Genomic DNA, 18,638 nt, shown 5'->3' with positions numbered 1-18,638 from the left:
GTGTTTACGTTACAGTTGTGAAATATGTGCAGTATATAATACAACAAATTACAGTGGCCTGAGCCCTGGAAAGAGCTCGAGAGATGTGGTGGCTGTGCGTGTGGCAAATCACAGTACAGTCTGCCTATTTTTCTACTCCTGGTTTCTAGGGTGAGCCAATGTAGCCGAGGGGTGAGTTTTGTCATGTATGGCTTTTCTTTGTTACTCCTCAGACCCCTAGCTTATAAATGTGTGCTTGGAAATGAACTCAGGGAAGAGGAGAAGCAGAGTAAAGGGTTGGGGGTTGGGAATTGGTTTAGGGCATAGTTTTGTTGGATTTAAAAATATATATAAGGATATAGTGGTATACATGTTCGAACTGGAAAAATTACAACTGCAGGGCATTTGATTCCTCTGTTTGGATTCCAAGGGCAGAGTTTACTCCCACTCAGATCAGAGCTTTTAAGTATGGCCCCGGCCACATGATGATGCACCGAGAGGGGTTTGTATCTTTGGACTTTAGCCTATAGATTTATGCAGTGGAAGAGGCTGGAGGACCCTTCTGGCCAGTCTCGAGGGTAAATAAGAGAAGGAGTTCTACTTATAAACTGTTACAAATTGGTCCTCAGTAATGGCTGCCGTGTTGATCAGACGATATAAGGGGGCCCCCAGTGATTCCTGGGATAACAGCTGCATGTAAGTCAACCACTGAACATTTGCTTGTAGCTGCTCTAGATTTTTGTTTTTATTGAAGGAAAAGGAGTATAAACATGGGACACACAGTCTGGAGGCTGCTTAAAGGGTTTCTCTTGTTTAAAGCTTATATTGAAATGTCAGTGTCTAACAGTTGCCATGTCGGAGCTTATAATTTGAGTTGTGCTTGAACATCCAAATGGTAGCTGTTATTTTTTTCTCTTACAACATGGACTGACGAATAGTTGTGTTGGTCCAGGTTTTATAAATTGGAGAGATAGAAATTATCATTCCCCTCTGAACTGGCCTCAGACAAACAGATTTTGTTCTTACAGCACAAAGTTTTGTAAATGATTATCACGTTCCCTACATTGAGGTGGTATTGCAATTATGTATTCAGACTCATTTCCTTTGAAACATTGAAGAGTGGAGTAAATATTTACATTAGCATCAGTGTCTTCTGTGTGGACTTGATTCCTGTTAACATTTATGTTCGCGCTTAAATGAAGATTAACAAATGGAAGTAATTATTTTAGCTGAAATTTATATACATGTGAAATCATTTCTCAATTATGCCCACACCGTCATTGGTCATGCTTTAAAGCGGTTGACCAGGACAGGAAGTCGCTGGCCTCCAACATGTTCTCAGTGGTGAGAGCTTCACTCGTGCCTTTCCTGACCTTGGACCCACAGTGCTGGCCACACGCATGCTTCCCTCCACCAGTACATAACAAACAGGGGTTTTCTGGAAAGATGTGGGTTTATCCTGGAAGGTCCATGGTCTTCTCGTTCAGTTGACTAATTGCGCTCTGATGTTTCTTTCTCCCTTTCCTTGTGCTAATTTCTGCTCTCCCATGTATTTGTTAGAATACTTTTCAGCCTAGTGTTTAGAACTGGAGTTTTTCTGTACTGCATAATATTGCTTATTTGCTGTGTAACTTTTTGAAAATCAGAATTGCGGTGTGGCCATCAATCTTTATTCGTAGGGTATGGAAAGGGTAGCAGTTTTAGTCTTTAACTTCCAAAGTCACCTACAAAGGCAAATTTTGCTCCCTGTGGAAAATCTAGAGACTATGGATAGGCAAAAAAGGGAAGAAAAATCTAGAAATTTCATCCGTAGATCTCATCCATAACTCAATAAAAAAAATAGGGCTGCACTAGCCTATTATATCCTTAATGGAATATTGTAATGGTTATTAAATCAATTGACTCAGAATCTCTTTTTAATAAATGAGTCAGACTGTATTATCCAATTACTGTCAGCTGCTACCTTTCCGGAGAGCAGAAATGGTCACTTTGATTGAATTTTTAGGCTTTTGGCACCTTTACGAAGAAGGGAGATAAAAAGACAAGGTGCAAGTTGTGGCTTCCTCGGCAAAATCCTGAGTCTAAGGCTTAAGTTCACCTGCATTCGGAGGTGTTGATAGTGCCTCCCATGAACATCAACTTGAAATTAAAACCACAGTGTCACTTTACAGCTCCTTACCACCTCATACCAGATAGCAAGAAGAAAGGAGAGAAACTCACTTTTGGAAGGAAACAGGGCATACCTAAGGTAGATCCCCCAGTACTAAGGATTTTTTAGAAAATTGTTTGAAAACTAACACACTGCTCTTAGCCACGCAATGCAAATAGAGAATATATGGGAGCTGAGTTAAACAGAGACTCTGAATAAGGATAAACTTGTGAATTCATATTATAAATACGTTGTCTTAGTTTCCCAATACTATCTCTACCCAGTTCTTCAGTTGAACAGTATAAGATGGGTTCTGTTAACCAGTGGTAAAAGCGTTCTGGGTCCCCCTATCACTCACTCATTATCCATTTGACCCTGTGGAAATAAGCAAGTAGGAGCAGGGAGAAAGTGAGTAGGGAAGTTAATAAAAGTGGGAGAAATGTCTAGATGTGTTCACTTGTAGCTCGGAGCACACTAGCTTTTGCTTATCTATCATTTGCTGTGTAAGAATTCAGATATATTTTCTATCCTACTCAAATAGCTGGGAAAAGTCACTAGTTGGAAAAAAAAAAAACTCAAATGTAACTTAGAAATGAAAGGCAGGTAGAACCCCCAGCATCTTTTTTTTTCATATTAAAAAAATATGCTTTAAACTGTAAACAGTTCTGAAAATGCCAGAAGCTATCGTTATGATCATTGGTATCCCTTAGTGCCTTCACCGGGTATGGGGTTCACGGCAACTAAGTCTGCACTAATCATGCGTAAATGCTTTATCATTGTGTGCCACCGTTTTGTGAATTCACCTGACTAAATTTGGATTATGTAATGTTTTGTGATGGAGTGACTCTGTTCTTAGGATAGGAAATAAATAAAAATCGATGAAGACGTTTTCCTTGTATTCATACACATATATCTTTCTTCCTTTCTATTATTTTTTCAAACAAAATACTCATAGTCAAGAAAAAACATCACATTAAAGACCATTCTAACTTGCATAATTCACTTTGTGTTCATGCAACAGTCAGTCAATATCCCCAAGGAAGCCAGCCAGGCTTACATATATTACTTCACAAATATTGCGAGTTTAAGAATTCCGGAACAAATGTGTATACCTGCTCACACCCATAGGCTGCATCTTGGTTCTTGTGCAAAACACGTAATTTAAAGATGAAATAAAGACTCCTGGTTACCTTCTTACCACCAAAGTAAGGTATGCGGCATCGAGGAAACATTTAAATTTGTCAAGTATTTCTGATGATCAACTTACTGACCCAATTCCCTACAGTGGTGTTTCTTATATTTCTTAATATCTAAAATTCGGAAAATTTTTGGTGACTTTAGGATTAAAAAAAGAAAGAGAGAAAAGAACGGATGAAAACCCCTTGATCTTATATAATCCCTAAAGCTTTTTGTATAACCCCTTGTCATGTCAGTATGCACAATTAAACTCCTTCTTACATAATTATAATCAAGGAATTTACTGTGCCACCCAAATACAGAGTAGGTTTTTATCTCTTGTGAAATGTAGACAGTACTGGGTGGCTTAATTAGTGCTTTGCTTCTCTTTTTACAAATTCCAATCCTCTGCTTCTAAAGACTCATACTTATGTGAGAAGAAAGATTAGGAATACAAATAGAGTGATTTTTACTCCTAGTTAGCTAATAATAATTCACTTTGTAATTGAGCCTTTGTGTTGCCAGTAATATCAGCTGGAGAAGGACTTACACATGCATGTTGTGTTGCATGGAAGGAAATACCTTTGGAGTATAGACTTGTTGCCCACATGGTACGAATACGTCTTTCACATTCCCTAGATCATTCACTAATGATCCTTAGTAACATTTTTTATCACTGCAAATAGGAGAAGGTAAGAGTATAAGTTGATAACAAGCCAGGTTAAATTGCAACCTCTCTGCCCTTACTCTGTCTGATAAGTCATTTGGGAGTAGTTGGTGAATGTCATAGCCTATTTGCTAAGATCATGGACCTTGAGGCCCGGATGCCTGGAGTTAAGTTCTGGCTCCACCAAATATTGACCCTGTGACTCAGGGTGAAAATCACTTACAGTCTCTGGGCCTCATTTTCCTCATCTGTAAAATGGGGCCACCAGTAGCTGTTAAATTAATGAATGTATATCTGGGCACTTAGAAGAGCAGTGTCTGAAATGCAGAAAACACTCCAGAAGTGTTGGGTTGTTCATTCCAGTGCTACTGGTTTTCATTTCTTATAATTGCAAATTGAAATAAGTTGGACTAATCCTTAAATTTTAAGTTTCAGAAACATTTTAATGAGGAAATAGGCAATCTAAAAATAATGGCGTCTATCGACAACAGAAACTCTTCACATTATATAGCAATTATTATTACGTTGAAATATTTTTCTACCATCTTGTTCCTAAGATATCAAAGAAAAATCCAGGGCTAGTCAAAACTGAGCATGGAGCTCGTAGAAATTCCTTGGGAGAAAGACAGAGTCTAGATCACAGGGTAAAATTGAAACTATCTTACGAAGTAGAAGGAGCAATGAACTGAGAAGATATGGAGAACCGGGAGTACCCTGCATAAAAATAGCACTTGTAGGATAAACTATAAGCATTAATAATATTTCAAAATTGCCCAGAAATCTTGGGAATAGAAAAAGAAAGTTTGTGTCAATGGGAGTATCACTAAAAACCTTATAGTTAGAAATAGAAATTTGTAGGGGCGCCCAAGTGGCTCAGTCGTTTAAGCATTCGACTCTTGATTTCGGCTCAGGTCATGATCTCACAGTTCGTGCTGTGCTGACAGCATGGAACCTTCTTGGAATTCTCTCTCTCTCCCTCTCTTTCTCTGCCTCTCTGCCACTCATACTGGCTCTTGCTCTCTCTCTCTCTCTCTCTCTCAAAATAAATTAATAATCTTGAAAAAGAAAAGAAATATAAATTTGTAGAACATTCTAGGAAAACCAGAGGAGAGACTTAAGGAAGAAGCTGTCCATTTTCCTTGAGTCCGTTATTTTAGGACTTTGGAAATACACAGCCATAAAATCATGATAGTGAAAAAGAGATGCCTTATCAGTGACATCCTAATGATACCTTAAAAGCTTAACAAAATGCTTCACCCGGAAGATAAACACTGCCTTCTGATTCTCTTTGGAGTTTAAATTCCAGAAATGTTTTATGTTGATACAAATTCGTAGGTAATGTGAAATAAGAACCCACAACCATATATGCTACTATATATTTATATTTGGTGATGGAAGTAGTTTAACAGATGCAATTACTCTTGTCCGTTAAAGATATGATGTGGGGGCACCTGGGTGGCTCAGTCGATTGAGCATCTGACTTCAGCTCAGGTCACGATCTCATCGTTCGTGAGTCCAAGCCCCACATCAGGCTCTCTGGTGTCAGCGCAGAGCCCGCTTTGTCCTTCTCTCTCTCTGCCCCTCCCCTGCTTGTGCTCTCTCAAAAATAAATAAAACATGTAGAAAAAAATTTTAAAAAGATATGATGTGTTTCAACTTTTCTGTTCATGTATTCTTCACAGATGAAGGACTGAACCATGAATGTAAACTCTGCAGCCAGACCTTCGACTCCCCTGCCAAACTCCAGTGCCATCTGATAGAGCACAGCTTCGAAGGGATGGGAGGTACCTTCAAGTGCCCTGTCTGCTTTACAGGTAGGAAACTCTAGAGAGCTTCACGGCCAGTTCATGTCTTTCCTACCAAAGCATATTCCCACCGCAATGGCCTTTTACGGATAGGCCTTCTGTTCAATTTGGGGAGAAGATGTTTGATTTCTGCTTATTAGCATTATTGATTGCCGCCCACTTAAAGGCTCAAATGGGCAGGAAGGTTAACTGTCAGGATGAACAAATGGCATTTCAAGTTCTCTCAGAAGTTTGCACTTTTCCATTTGGAAAACGACATCCATGTTTTGTTCCCTTTTCTCCTCTCGGTGTGAAAAGGTTACCAAGGCAAGAGTGCCTGCACGAAGCTGCTTCTTAATCGCAAGACGTCTGACTACAAGTGCAGCTGTGTTGCCAGCCTATGTCTGTTACTTAAACTTGGAGAGTTTTCTAACATTTCCCATAAGAAATAAAAAGGTAACATTAAAACCCTCCCAAATTTTGGAGCTAGAAAACAGATTAGATGAACTGATTAGGTGAGGCGTTTATTTCCTATGAAATTGGATGGATTTTTAATATAAATTTACACTTTTAAGAAGAAACTTTCATTGGATGTTTTGGCTCTATAGTTTGCAGCAGCAGCAAAAAAACAAAAATGTAAATCAGAATCTATAATTTGAAGCCCATGGGGTTGAGATATGATCACACGTATTTCTGGTACTCCCCCCCCAACAGTGACAAAGTTATTTTGGAAAGTCCTTTGTGATTGTTTTGCATATGTCTTGAACTCAGTGGTCAAGCCCCTCAAGGCTATGTTCCCTTCTTACTTGTCAAAAAAAAAAAAAAAAAAAAAGACCAAAACACAACAAAAATATATCCTTCTCTCAAAATTGACTTCTTTGTTTGCAGAGCAAGATCCCAGGCATTGATTATTAACCTTTACTACATTCAGCCTGTAGATTTCTGTCCTGTAACAAAAGAAGAGAGGGGCCATGTTCATTATACAGTTACTGCAAGTAGTTCTTGAATGTGTTAATGACATTTGCCTGTGAGCCTCCTTCTTTCAATAATTCCATCAGCCACTCCTTCTTTTGGAACTGTTTCGTTGTTGTTGTTGTTCTTGTGCTTTCGATTTATATTTAAAAATATATATTGGGCTTGGGGGGTGCTTTTTAAAATTTATCTTTTTAAGTTTTTATTTAAATTCCAGTTAACATACAGTGTAATATTAGTTTCAGGTGTACAATTTAGCGATTCAGCATTTACATACATCACCCAGCGCTCGTCACAACAAATGAACGCCTTAATCCCCATCACCCATCTAGCCCATCCCCCGACCTGCTTCCCCTCTGGTAACCACCAATTTGTTCTCAGCAATTAAGATAAAATATATTGTTATATTTTTACCACAACATAGTATTTATCTTAAGATACAATGAGTCAGGAGTCTGGGTTCTTTATAAAAGCTCGTGGTAAGTCTTCATAAGGAAGACTGGGTCATAGATCTCATGACTGAGACCCCTAATAAAATAGTTATTTCATGTTGTAGCCAGAAGCCTCATAACATGTGCTAAGTTATATGGAGATCAGTTGCAAATCTGTATAAAAACCCCATTTCTTTTTGTTGATGTAGGTAAGAGACAAAAATGCATTAATCATGAGTCGTCTGCATTTTCTGTGCTGACAGACCTGAATTGTTTCAGTGTATCTTGAAGTAATTTTAGAAATAACAATTAAAAAAAAAAGAACTTCCAATATAAAGCATGTTAGGTGGGAGCGAAGAAATCTGAGTAGTTTTTTAAGGTAATGAGAAATGTGATTAAAATGTATGACTCACAAGAACAATATTCTAATATTTTAGGTTGGCTGGCAATTAGAATAATTTTAATGATTAGAGTGGAGTCAAAGTCAAATGCCAACATCTTTAATAAATCCTCTCCCTGCCTATACAGATTAATATTGTAGATGCAAACTTTTTTAGGTCACAGTGCACCAGGCATCCATCAGAAGTCAGTTCTGCCAACCCAAACACTGCCTCTGGCATATACAATTTAATTATTAATAGTATGTCTCCTAGGTAAACTGTTACACAGTCTTAGGGCCTTGTTTTGTAGTCATTAAAATTGAACATGTTTATATTATTGAAACCCTTGCATTCAGTGTGTAGGCTGAGTTGATCTTAAAGTATCCAAAGAGAATTTACCTGCCGTTCTGTTTCACATTTATAGACAGTGCCCCAGAGTAGCTGTGGGATATAATTTTTAGCATTAACACATTTAAATAGAGAACTGTTTGCCAGCTATAACTTTAGGCAAATACAATAAGCAGGGTTTTGGCATCTATGATTTCTTAACCTGTGGGTTGCTGAGAAATAGGAGTCATTTCTGTTCAGACAGGGCTGTGCATTTGACAATTTTCAGCTTTATTTTTAAAAGATTTATAGGGAGCAGGGCCTCGATAAACCTTTACTTTGGAGCTGTTTGGGCTGAATTGGGTGCTTGGTAGAGTGCATCTTAACAAAAGCCGGGGACCCAAGCATGAGCAGATATGACTCAGCCCTCCCCGGGGGCCTGGCAGTGGTCACACCCAGAAGGTGCGGCATTCAGTCCGCTCAGCCTGGGTCTGTTCACAGGGAGTCATTGACTGAGGGCATTTCGGAAAGAAAATAACCCAAGGTTCACCATCCTTTTATCATTTCAGTGTTTGTTCAAGCAAACAAGTTGCAGCAGCATATTTTCTCTGCCCATGGACAAGAAGACAAGATCTATGACTGCACACAATGTCCACAGAAGTTTTTCTTCCAAACAGAGCTGCAGGTAATGTCCCCACGAGGAGAACCGGGATTGAACTCGGTTGCTCTTCTTATAGGAAACAAGGGCATTTTAAATCTGGATTCACAGTATCACTCACCCTGGGCCACCATGATGCTCTGTGCGTATTGGGGCAAAGGGAGAATTAGAGGCTGGATTAACAGACACCAAAGTAATTTTGCCTCTGGCTGCTGTCAATCATAAAAAGAACTAGAACAGACCTATAATTGGACCTTCTGACCCAGTGTGATAGGCTTAGAGGTCAGGTTTATTGGACTATGGGATCATTCACCTCGCTGTTATGGCCCATTCTCCCCAATCCTGTTTTATTCATGTTCTGTTCCCAATGGACTCCAAGCTGGATGGATGTCCAAGTCATTGTTATCCTGAGGGGCTTGAAATTGGAAGGGAGAGGGGAAGAGAAGAAAGAAGCTGTACTCTTGTCCAGTATGTTTTTTCCACATAATGGAAGAAAATAATTATTACTTAGGAACAGCCTCGTAGTTAAAACTTTGGCATCCAAAGACATCAGGTTTAGCCTTGAGTGTCCCACTTGCTAGGTATATGACTTTGCACTGGTGCATAATGTCTCTGAACCTTGGATATGAAGAAATGCTAGACGGGTGTAACACTTATGGGGTTGTTGTTAGGTAACATGAAGTAATAGGTCTGAATCTAAGGTACCAACTATAAAATATAATACAAATGTTTGGTTGGTTTTATTACTCTTAGCAATAGACTAGTAGTTAAAATATGGGTAAGAGACCTGGATTCTATCCTAGAAATGTTACTTATTGTGAAAGGAAAATAAGTCTTTTTTTTTCTTCTGCTACTTCACCTGAAAAATGGGCATAATACTTACCCTTATTTTTGTGACAAAATGATAGGAGTGACATGTTTTTGTTAAATTTTACTGGTGCCCTTGGAGGAGAATGAGTTCGAACTTAAAATTATTTTATTATTATGAGCATTATTATTAACAATGATTAACAATAAAGTTATTTAGCCTGAACTGGGGGGGGGAGGGGTAATTATTTTTCGCATTGAATCTCTTAAGCCAGGTCTGGTTAAGCAGGAACCCACCGTCCCCCCTGCCCCCCCCCCCCCCCCACACACACACACTCCTTAGTTTTTCATCGTACACTGTAGACCCTGAGACAGCTTTGTACCTCTTTGGGCTCTGGGGAAGCCAGATTAATGTGAACTATGTGTCAAAATAAGAAATTTACAGTTTATCATCTGTTGTTCTATAAGTAAACAAATAGCAAATTAAGGAGGTGAAATAAAAAAATCTATGAAAGAATGGGTGAGCCCATTGTCATAGTGGTGTCAGTGGACTGAAATTAAAGTTGCTATCTTACTTTTTATCGCTTCTCAATAGCTATCTACTCTGTCACATCTGTTTGGGATATCTACTCTGACACAGACTGTTGTCAGAAAGTGTATCTTCTTAATACAACCTAAATTGCTGTTTCAAAATATATTCTTATTGCCAGATGTTTGAAAAGATAAGTCCTTTGGGTTTTTAGGACTCTGTAAAGGATACGGCCAATATACCTAGTGATACTTAGCAATGTAAACTGTGGAGCAGAATTAATAATAGCTTAAAATCAAAGTTGTAGAGATTCTATAGAGACTGACTTCTCTCTCATGTTCTTGAAAAAAGTTTGCAACAAATTTGCACTTTTGTACTGTTATTAGTAGATTTCTAATACAGCTAACCTGTTGGTAAGACTTTGGTGGGTGTCTTTCATTAAAAGAACCCAACACTATGGCCGTAGTAGCCTGTACCCCTCCATAGCACAGACAAAGCTGAGCAATTATCCACATCCTTCAGGACTCCAGGTTTCTTTTATAGTATACTTTAGGGTTTCGTGAAGCATACGGTATTCATTCTGTTCTACAATTAGTCTAGACCTGTGGTTTTCAAACTCTTTGAGCTCAGGATGTCTTTACACTTAAAATGATTGATGACCACAAGGGCCTATGATTTGTGCAGCTTACTATCTATTGATATTCCCATATTAGAAATCAAACTTGAGAGAAGTTTTAAACACAAGAATATACACACCTGCGATTCTACTAGCTGTCAGAGAGATGATGTCACCACTTATCCCTTGTCAAGTCACCTGTAGGAAACTCCACTCTGCGCTCATGAGATGATGAGGGTGTAAAGGGCAAATGATGTCTTAATGCTACTGTGAAAATAGTCTTGACATAACAGACCCCTGGAGAGGATCCAGGAGACCCCAGAAGTCCCTGAGCCACACTTTGAGAACTGTTGGTATGAAAGATACAATACAAAACCTACAACTCTTCCTGAGTCTTTAGGATCTTAGAAGGTCAAACTTGTCTCAAAATATTCCTGACTCATTCATTCAGATTGTGATCTGGGTCACAAGAAGACTTATTCCACAATCTAAAGCTGTGAGCACTCTTTTTCCAATCCCATTACCCAGAATCATACATGGTCTTGATATGAATACCCAGGTTCAATATACGCATCATCCCTTAGATAAAAGTTTTTTTTTTATAGTTAGTATGTGATCATTTTTACAAAGCTAATATCAACCATCATTGAAATATCTATGTAAGTCTATTTTCTAAAGTCCTGACAGTGGCTTTTGGTTTCAATACATTAAGAAAAATGGATCAGAGTTAACTTTACTTTTTCTCGTTTTGAGAGTATTTGGATTTTTATGCTTTACCCTCAGGGGTTCACAGTCCTGTACATTTGCTTTCATTACCCAAATTAGCTTTACACCTGGGCTTAGAGGATGGAATTAATGTAATTTTTAAAGATTGATTTCTTTTATTTCCTGCATGAAAAGTGGGCATGGTAAGTGTACCAAAACCATAATAGTTTTGTTAATTTCTAGAAGGAAGGGGAAAATTGACTGAAATTAAGGTAACAATAGAAAATAAGATCGGTAACCAAAATAATAAGAATAGAAAAATGACAAATGAAGCCATTTTATCAGCTCACTGTAGTTCACACTGTGGTAAGTAAAATGAGTGCAAGTTTTAAAATTGACATATGTCATACATACCTCTTGAAGTCATCTGTTTGTTTATGCCACTGAAGTTCAGAAAGGCAGACTTTTCGTAAGAGGTTATGAAACGAAACGCCCACAAACTGAAATCCAATGGAAGATTGAAAGCATATAGTTTATTTGATTCTTCTGTCAGAGTGAGAATACTAGGGCAAGTCAAGGGTGAGCATTTCAAAATTGCCTCATAACGATGGTATGTCTTTCAGTGGTGTGGTACATAAATGATTTCATGAACATAAAATTAATTTACATTTCTTTCGCTACTTATGCCCAGTTAAAAATGTGAAACCATTTTTTTTGTGTGTGTGTGAATAGAAGTGCTTTGTGGGGTATAAAATTATATACCCAACACACACACACACACACACACACACACACACACACGGGGGTATGTTATTTTCATTGATATTTGCCTACAACGCCAGTCAGAACTCAGATAATGCCTTATTATGCACTGTCCATCTTCAGGACACCAATGATTCAGACATCATCTTTTGGACATCACAGACCACAATTCCTTTTAGAATTAAATGAGACAAAACCTCTACTTCTATGGGACACTCAATCTAAGACACACCTTTTGCCAGTATGGAAGCTATACGCTTCACATGACCCCTAAACCTTTCTTACCGAAAGTATTCATTCCAGTTTAGAGATATATAATGTGCAGTTATTGGCAAGGTAGTCTTTCTTCTTTGGTAGAGTTTTCCCTCACTTTTGCAAGCAATTCTAATCTATTTCTATCTTGCATGCCGGTAGGGAAGATGTGCTTTGGAATAAAAGTGTATTATTGGAACTAAATGAACATTTTGTTATTTTAAAAGCAAATGAATATATTGAATGTTTCACATGTTTTCCTAATAGACCTCACAACTTTTTCTGCAGCACTTAAGGAAGCTGCTTTGAGCGAGGGATGGTCTGGTCCAAGAATAATATCCTACAATGCATATTTGTATCCAAAGTGGTTTATACAGGTGTGAGCAAGTGGTGTGTTTGTAAAAATGCTGCTGAATAGGCCACTTTCTTTCAATATACTAATTACTGTTTAATTGGTGCCTCTAGACAAGCTACAATTCAATAGCAGTGATCAAATCGTTCCCTTCCAATGTGTCTCGTAGAAAGTTCCATCAGGCACCATGTTACGAATGTAATGAATGTTGAGGGAATTTCAGCAGGAGGGAGAGACGGAATTGGCCTGGGTGAACTTCAGGCTCTGAGATTCTGGTATTTGAATTCCTTTTGAATCAAAGGTTATTTTGATACACAGCCCTTCCCTCCTTAAGCTCACAAATGCAGTGTTTTCCACATTCAAAATGCAGCTGACATTCTGAGGGATACACCATGATTTTCGGGTATCACTTCTTTTTCAGTATGTAATTGTCTCTTCAGCTGTTTTTCTCCTCTTTCCCACCAGATCACCTCATCTGGATGCCTTTTTTTCACACCGCAGCTTAACTGGTGCTCAAGTTTTACGGTCATATTTCTGAAAGAAAATGATGCAGCGCACATAGGATGGGCTGTAAAAGACAACAGTACAGCGTGGCCATGTGGCTGCTGAGCCAGTCACGGGGTCACTTGCTAACTTAGCTGTTTCCTTAAACTAGGCTTTTAATCAATTTAATACAAATCTGTGTCTCAAGTTATTAAATAATACGTGATGAGACATTTAGGAGTCATAGTCAAAATCACAAGCCCTATGCTATTTACTACTATTGTCCCAGTGCCATTGTTAATTAAGGAGCATATTTATTAATTCAAATATTTGTAAAATTACCACGTCATCATTTTAAATCGACCATGGTCCCAATCACTCTATGACATATAAAAAATAATTAGAAATATATCACATTTATAGTCTCCTAGAAAAGATAAGACAACGCAGATGATTAAACATTATATGAGCTAACATGTAGTCAATGGTTATAAGTATTCCAAAAGAAGATGCTTATTCTCCAGCTGGGAGACTCAAGAAAGACCTCATGTGGGAGGTGTTCAAGCTGGTTCTGAAGGATGGAAATGATTCTGATATCTGTGATTATGGGAGACTTAGCCACCCATAAAGTCTCCAGTGGTTAGTAGTTTAAAAAATAGTTTTCATTAGTTTTTTTTTTTTCATTTGTTTTAATTTGCTACCAATTCCCTACAGGCAGCTTAGTACAAGGGAAAAAGCATGAGTTACGGAGAAAAATCACCAGAGTTTGATTGACAGGGTCACCGTCACTTACAAGCTGTTATTGACTGTGTGCTTCAGTTTTATCATCTGTACAATGGGCCCATAGGCAACAACAAGGCCTCACACCTAACTCTCAGGATCGTGGTGAGAGTGCAGCTGAGTAGGCGACACAGAACACTCCGTGCAGGGTGTGGAGAAAGACAGGCACTGGGCGGACATTGGCCCCCTGACCCTCTCTCCCTGCTCGCTAGTGCTGACCTAAGTAAACCTAATCAGGAGTCATCATCACTCAGAAATAAAATGTCTGCCTCAAACACGTCAGAATTTTCCTTAGTTCTCTGCTCTAGTTCTACCAGAATAATTTCCCAGTTAATCATACCTTGACATAGTTTCATGTTAATTGGTTTCCAGGTAAAAATTCTCATTTTTAAACATTCATCTTTTTCACGGGATTAAAGAATCTTGGGCTTTTTTCTTTCCCTTTTTCCTTTTAGCATATAACCGTAAAACAAAACATTTACGTTTGCTTTCAGAAATGTGTTTCAAAACAACCTGACCCTTCTCTCCATATACCTCAAATGAAGGACGTGTAGCGGAAACAAAAGTTTTATCTTGCTCCCTCCACCAAAGACAAGGTGGGGTCTGGATGTGATGTGGCGGGGCGGGTGGGGGGGGGTGGGTGAGGGTTTGCTCTAGCTCGTTGTCATATTTTTCTCTGAGTAAGGCCGATCCTCTATTGCAAACAGGAAGAATGGAAAAGTGTGCGTTTAAAGCTGTAAGAAGTGCCCTAAAACTATTTTGCCCCGGATACTCCTCACAAACCGTTCTGTATTTTTCAGTTGTCCTGGTTTTATTTCTAATGGAGTTTGAGATTGCTTTCACTATCCCCACTCCAACTCTAAGACTCAACACCCTGTCCTGCCTTGCTTCTCATCGTACGGCCTTCCTTTAGGAACCCCAGCCTGGAAGATTTGCCCGTTACCGTGTCTGGGTGGACTCCAGCGCTGGGCTCCAGAGTGGTCCTCTGGGAGGACAGCTGATGTGGGGGGCGTACTTCCTGCCTCTTCCTGGGTGGTTCATGCTTCCTGGTACCTTAGCTCTCCAGTTTCTCAGATCCTTTGGACCTCTGTGTGTCTCTTGTTCTTGGGGCTGAAATCACAGCCCCTAAACACACCACATAGCCTCAGGGATCTCAGGAGCATAAATTGTGTCAAGTGAGCATGTGGGTCTGGAACTGGTCTGTTTCTCCACCACCTCATTTCTCTGCTTTGTGGGCCTGCGGGGCTTTTGAAGTAAATTGGTGCTACACCAACTTCCACTTAATTTGCTCAGTGGTTAAATTGATCTATCTCTTTTATTTGATCGAATCTCCAGGAACTGAATCATTTGCATTGATTTATTGATTGGTGCTATGTTTTCACCATTACTTTTGATCACTTTCAGCTGTTAATATTGGATAATTCAATCAGGATTGATTGGCCTTACCATTGAAGGCAGAAAGTTAATCATATAGGACAAAGAAATAGGACACAGCTAACCTCAGTTTGACTGTTATTCATTCTCTCTCCCTCTCCCTCTCTCTCCCTCCATCCCTCCCTCCATCCCTCCCTTCCCCCTTCCCCACCCCCCCTCTCTTCCTATCATCTATGCAGTAGCACAAAGCTAAGGTTTTTCTTGAGCAAAGAAGGGAGTTTAAAATTTTATAGCATTCACAATGCATCTAAAGACGAGGTAGCTTTATTTTGCTCTTTTATAAAACTGCTTCTAGAAATTAAGCAAGCGTACGGAAAGATAGAGAAGCATGATTGTCACAATGAACTCATTTGGACTAAATGAGTAAATGCATTTTCAATTACCCGTTTTGTACCAATAAATGCCTAATCTGCGTGTACATGCTTGGAGGCACAACGTGGGCTCACCTTTTTCTAAATTTGGCCCTCACTGCTTCACCATGTGTCCTGCTAGTCAAATGCTCAAGAATCAAGTGGTTAATATGACCGAAGTAGGGGCAGCAGAGGTGATAGCAATAAGCCAAAGCCACTTTATTTACATCTGAGTCGTCTCTACAACACCCCAGCTCAGTTTTTAAAAATTCTCCATCCATTAATTTCTTGATGTTCATATCGATGGCTGGTTTTCGCTATTAAAAGATGGAGCACCACCTCCTCGTTCTAGGAGTCATTCCCTCCTCCAACAGCCCTGTTGTTAGCGATCTGCCATTACATTATTTTTTTGTCTGGCCCAGAGTTGACGACAGATGGCCATCTCCGAACTGCCATCAGTGCGACTTTATGGAGCATCCAGCTAGGGTGTACTGAAGAGCACTGTGGCCAGTTCCACAGCCCCCTCCCTCCCCACCCCCTGGAAATGTTCATCACCTCTGCCACATTCTGCCTTGGCTGGGCTTTGCTGGCCCTGCCACCTTGTATGTCGCCAAGACAGCCTGCTGCCGCAGCGCCAGAAGATCTGCCTCCTTTAGGAACGAGAAACTGCGGGCATGATTGTCCTGTAAAGACAGAGCTCTGTCTCACCACGTTTTCAGTCAGATCCTTTGGAGAGACCTGGAAATCCAAATTTCTAGAACATTCTGCAACCCGGAGAGGCACGTTAAATTCCCACATATGTTCCTATTTTAGATGTTTGCTCCACACACGGATCAGCTTCCTCACATTAGCGGAGACAAAATGCCAAGAATAGAGCCTTTGTGTTTACAAACTTTTACCCGACTATTGGAAAACACCACCCCCATAACCAACTGTTGTGACAATTAGAGAAAGAGAGATGGTAATCATGGACTTCAACTATAAATCCCCTGAAATGAGCAAAGAATTCATTCCCGCGCCTTCTGATCCATCGATGTGGCGATCCATCGGACAGCCGCGCAAAATGAGCTGTTGCTGTGCATTTGGAGAAAGATTGATAGGCTGCTCTTGATCGAGTTTGCTAAGGCAAGGCAGCTTCAGAGCCAAGCGTGTATTTTAAGAGGAATTCACATTTGTATCCTTTATTGTTATATTTGCAGCGAATCTACAGCTCGGAACAGGCTCTGCCCTGCAGCTATGAAAGAGTAAGTTCCCCTTATTGGAGAGAGAGAGCAGTGTTCTGTAAAAGCCTGAGATGTGGCGGGTGAGATGAATAGTGCTTAAAAGCAGTGCTCGCTCGCGGTGCTGTCATTTAGAACAGCAACTCCAAGGCTTTAAACGGGAGTGAAAGGCAGGGTAAACGAGTCCTTTAAAAGCGGTGAAATTTTAAACTGCCTAAAATAACAGACCTCCTTCATTGATAACTTCATCGAATGCGCGAGTGGGAGAACTAACCAACTGGACAAGAACTGCCTTCCCGTAAGGGGAGGAGAAAGTGCGCGAAAGGGAGGCTCTTCCCGGGTACCCAGGGTGTCTGAGAGGTGGGCATCTTTCTTTCGCGCCCGCCCCCTCCTGCTTTGATTCCGTTCCCCGGCTGACAGAAGACCACCTCTCACTGGAAACCCGAATCACCCGTGAAAGGTTTCCTTTTCTGACATAGCCAAAACTTAATTTTGTAATTATCTGACTTACACCACTGGGCACATCTGCTAAGTTTGCGCGCCTTCTAGACACATAAAAGGCTACCGGGATACCATTAAATAGCAGCAGTGAGCTTTGCTGTGCTTTGAGTTTATAAGGGTGAAAGGTGATTGGGCAGGAAACTAGAACAGTCTATTTGCTGTGAGCCAGGCGCTAAGACCTCACTCCCATACTCAGTTATAATTCATGATGGTACTGGTGGGAAGCCCTCATCCCTCTGTGGAGTTAATGCATCTCCACTGAAGCCTGCTGAGAGCACCCTGCGTCTCCGCCCACCATCTGTGCCTTCGCTTGCAAGCTTTCCCTCTCTCTTTCTCACTTTTTCCTGAGATCTCGGAAATGTTGTCGGGCCACTACTGCTTTGTTAAAGGTGGCGCTCCAAAACGGGACAGTCCTGGAACTAGGAGAAGAGCTGGAAGGGACGCATTACGGTGTCGTTTAATGTCTCACGTAGAACACGGACAGGCGGCAATGGCCTTAAACCAATCGCTGACTCTGGGAGCCGGGGATGTGCTGCCAATCGCCGATTAGTAAGGGGCACCCATGGTCTGAGCGCGACAGGAGGCCGGGGACAGCAGACAAGGTGTGCGTTGCGATTGGAGTCACGTCTGTCCTGAACCTGAGTTCAGAGTCCAGAGTTGGATCTGAGAAATGTGCATGCCCTCTGTCCCGTGGCTCAGGTCAGCCAGTGGCGTGAGCGCCAACCCGGTCCCCCACATGCTGCCCCATCTGCAATGTGACGCCCCCCAACTCTGAGGACCAGAGCTAATTGCCTCGGGGCTCCGCAAGCCTGTGCTCAAAATGCCCTAACCCCAGGCTTCGCAGAACCCCTCTTACACACTCTGGTGATCTGCGTGGTGCAAGCCACCGTCTGAAGTAGAATGAGCAGAGACACCCAGCTCCAAAACTGGCTAAAACCCAGAGCCCCAGAGCTGGCAGGGAGACTTGTTCCCTGCCTGTCCCATCCCCTCAGGGGGCCTCCCGCCCCACTCCCCACTCCCACACTCGGCGGGGAGCCCAGAGGGTGACCGGACAGGAGGGCACAGCCTGTTAAAACGAAAGATGATACTGCCCCTCCCGGTTCACGGCGGACCCAGGATTAATTTGTAATGTTTCACAATCTGTGCTCTTAACATCGTCTGTTGTTCGTACTCCTTTTTAAAAGATAAATCAAATTCAGGCCTGAAATACCAGTGTATGAATTTAACAGATGTGATGCCATAGGGGACCTACTGTGTTATAAGCTGCAGAAATGGCCTTTTTATGCCTCAGACTTGGGCTTATTCCAAAGAGGCTTTAGAACTA

General features: G+C 40.7%; 1 protein-coding gene across 1 annotated transcript in view; it reads left to right on the top strand.

Annotated features, from left to right (window-relative positions):
• Window positions 1-18,638, top strand: part of ZNF521 (zinc finger protein 521) — a 278,549-nt gene that overhangs the window by 243,520 nt on the left and 16,391 nt on the right. The window contains exons 6-7 of the mRNA XM_042962128.1: window positions 5,654-5,785; window positions 8,435-8,550. Of these exons, the coding sequence (XP_042818062.1) occupies window positions 5,654-5,785; window positions 8,435-8,550 (248 nt within the window). The remainder of the gene's footprint in view (window positions 1-5,653; window positions 5,786-8,434; window positions 8,551-18,638) is intronic.

The sequence above is a fragment of the Panthera tigris genome, chromosome D3 (genome assembly GCF_018350195.1).
Source record: "Panthera tigris isolate Pti1 chromosome D3, P.tigris_Pti1_mat1.1, whole genome shotgun sequence".
Taxonomy (NCBI): domain Eukaryota; kingdom Metazoa; phylum Chordata; class Mammalia; order Carnivora; family Felidae; genus Panthera; species Panthera tigris.
The sequence above is the reverse complement of the archived record's forward strand: the minus strand, read 5'-3'. Positions and strand labels throughout refer to the sequence as shown.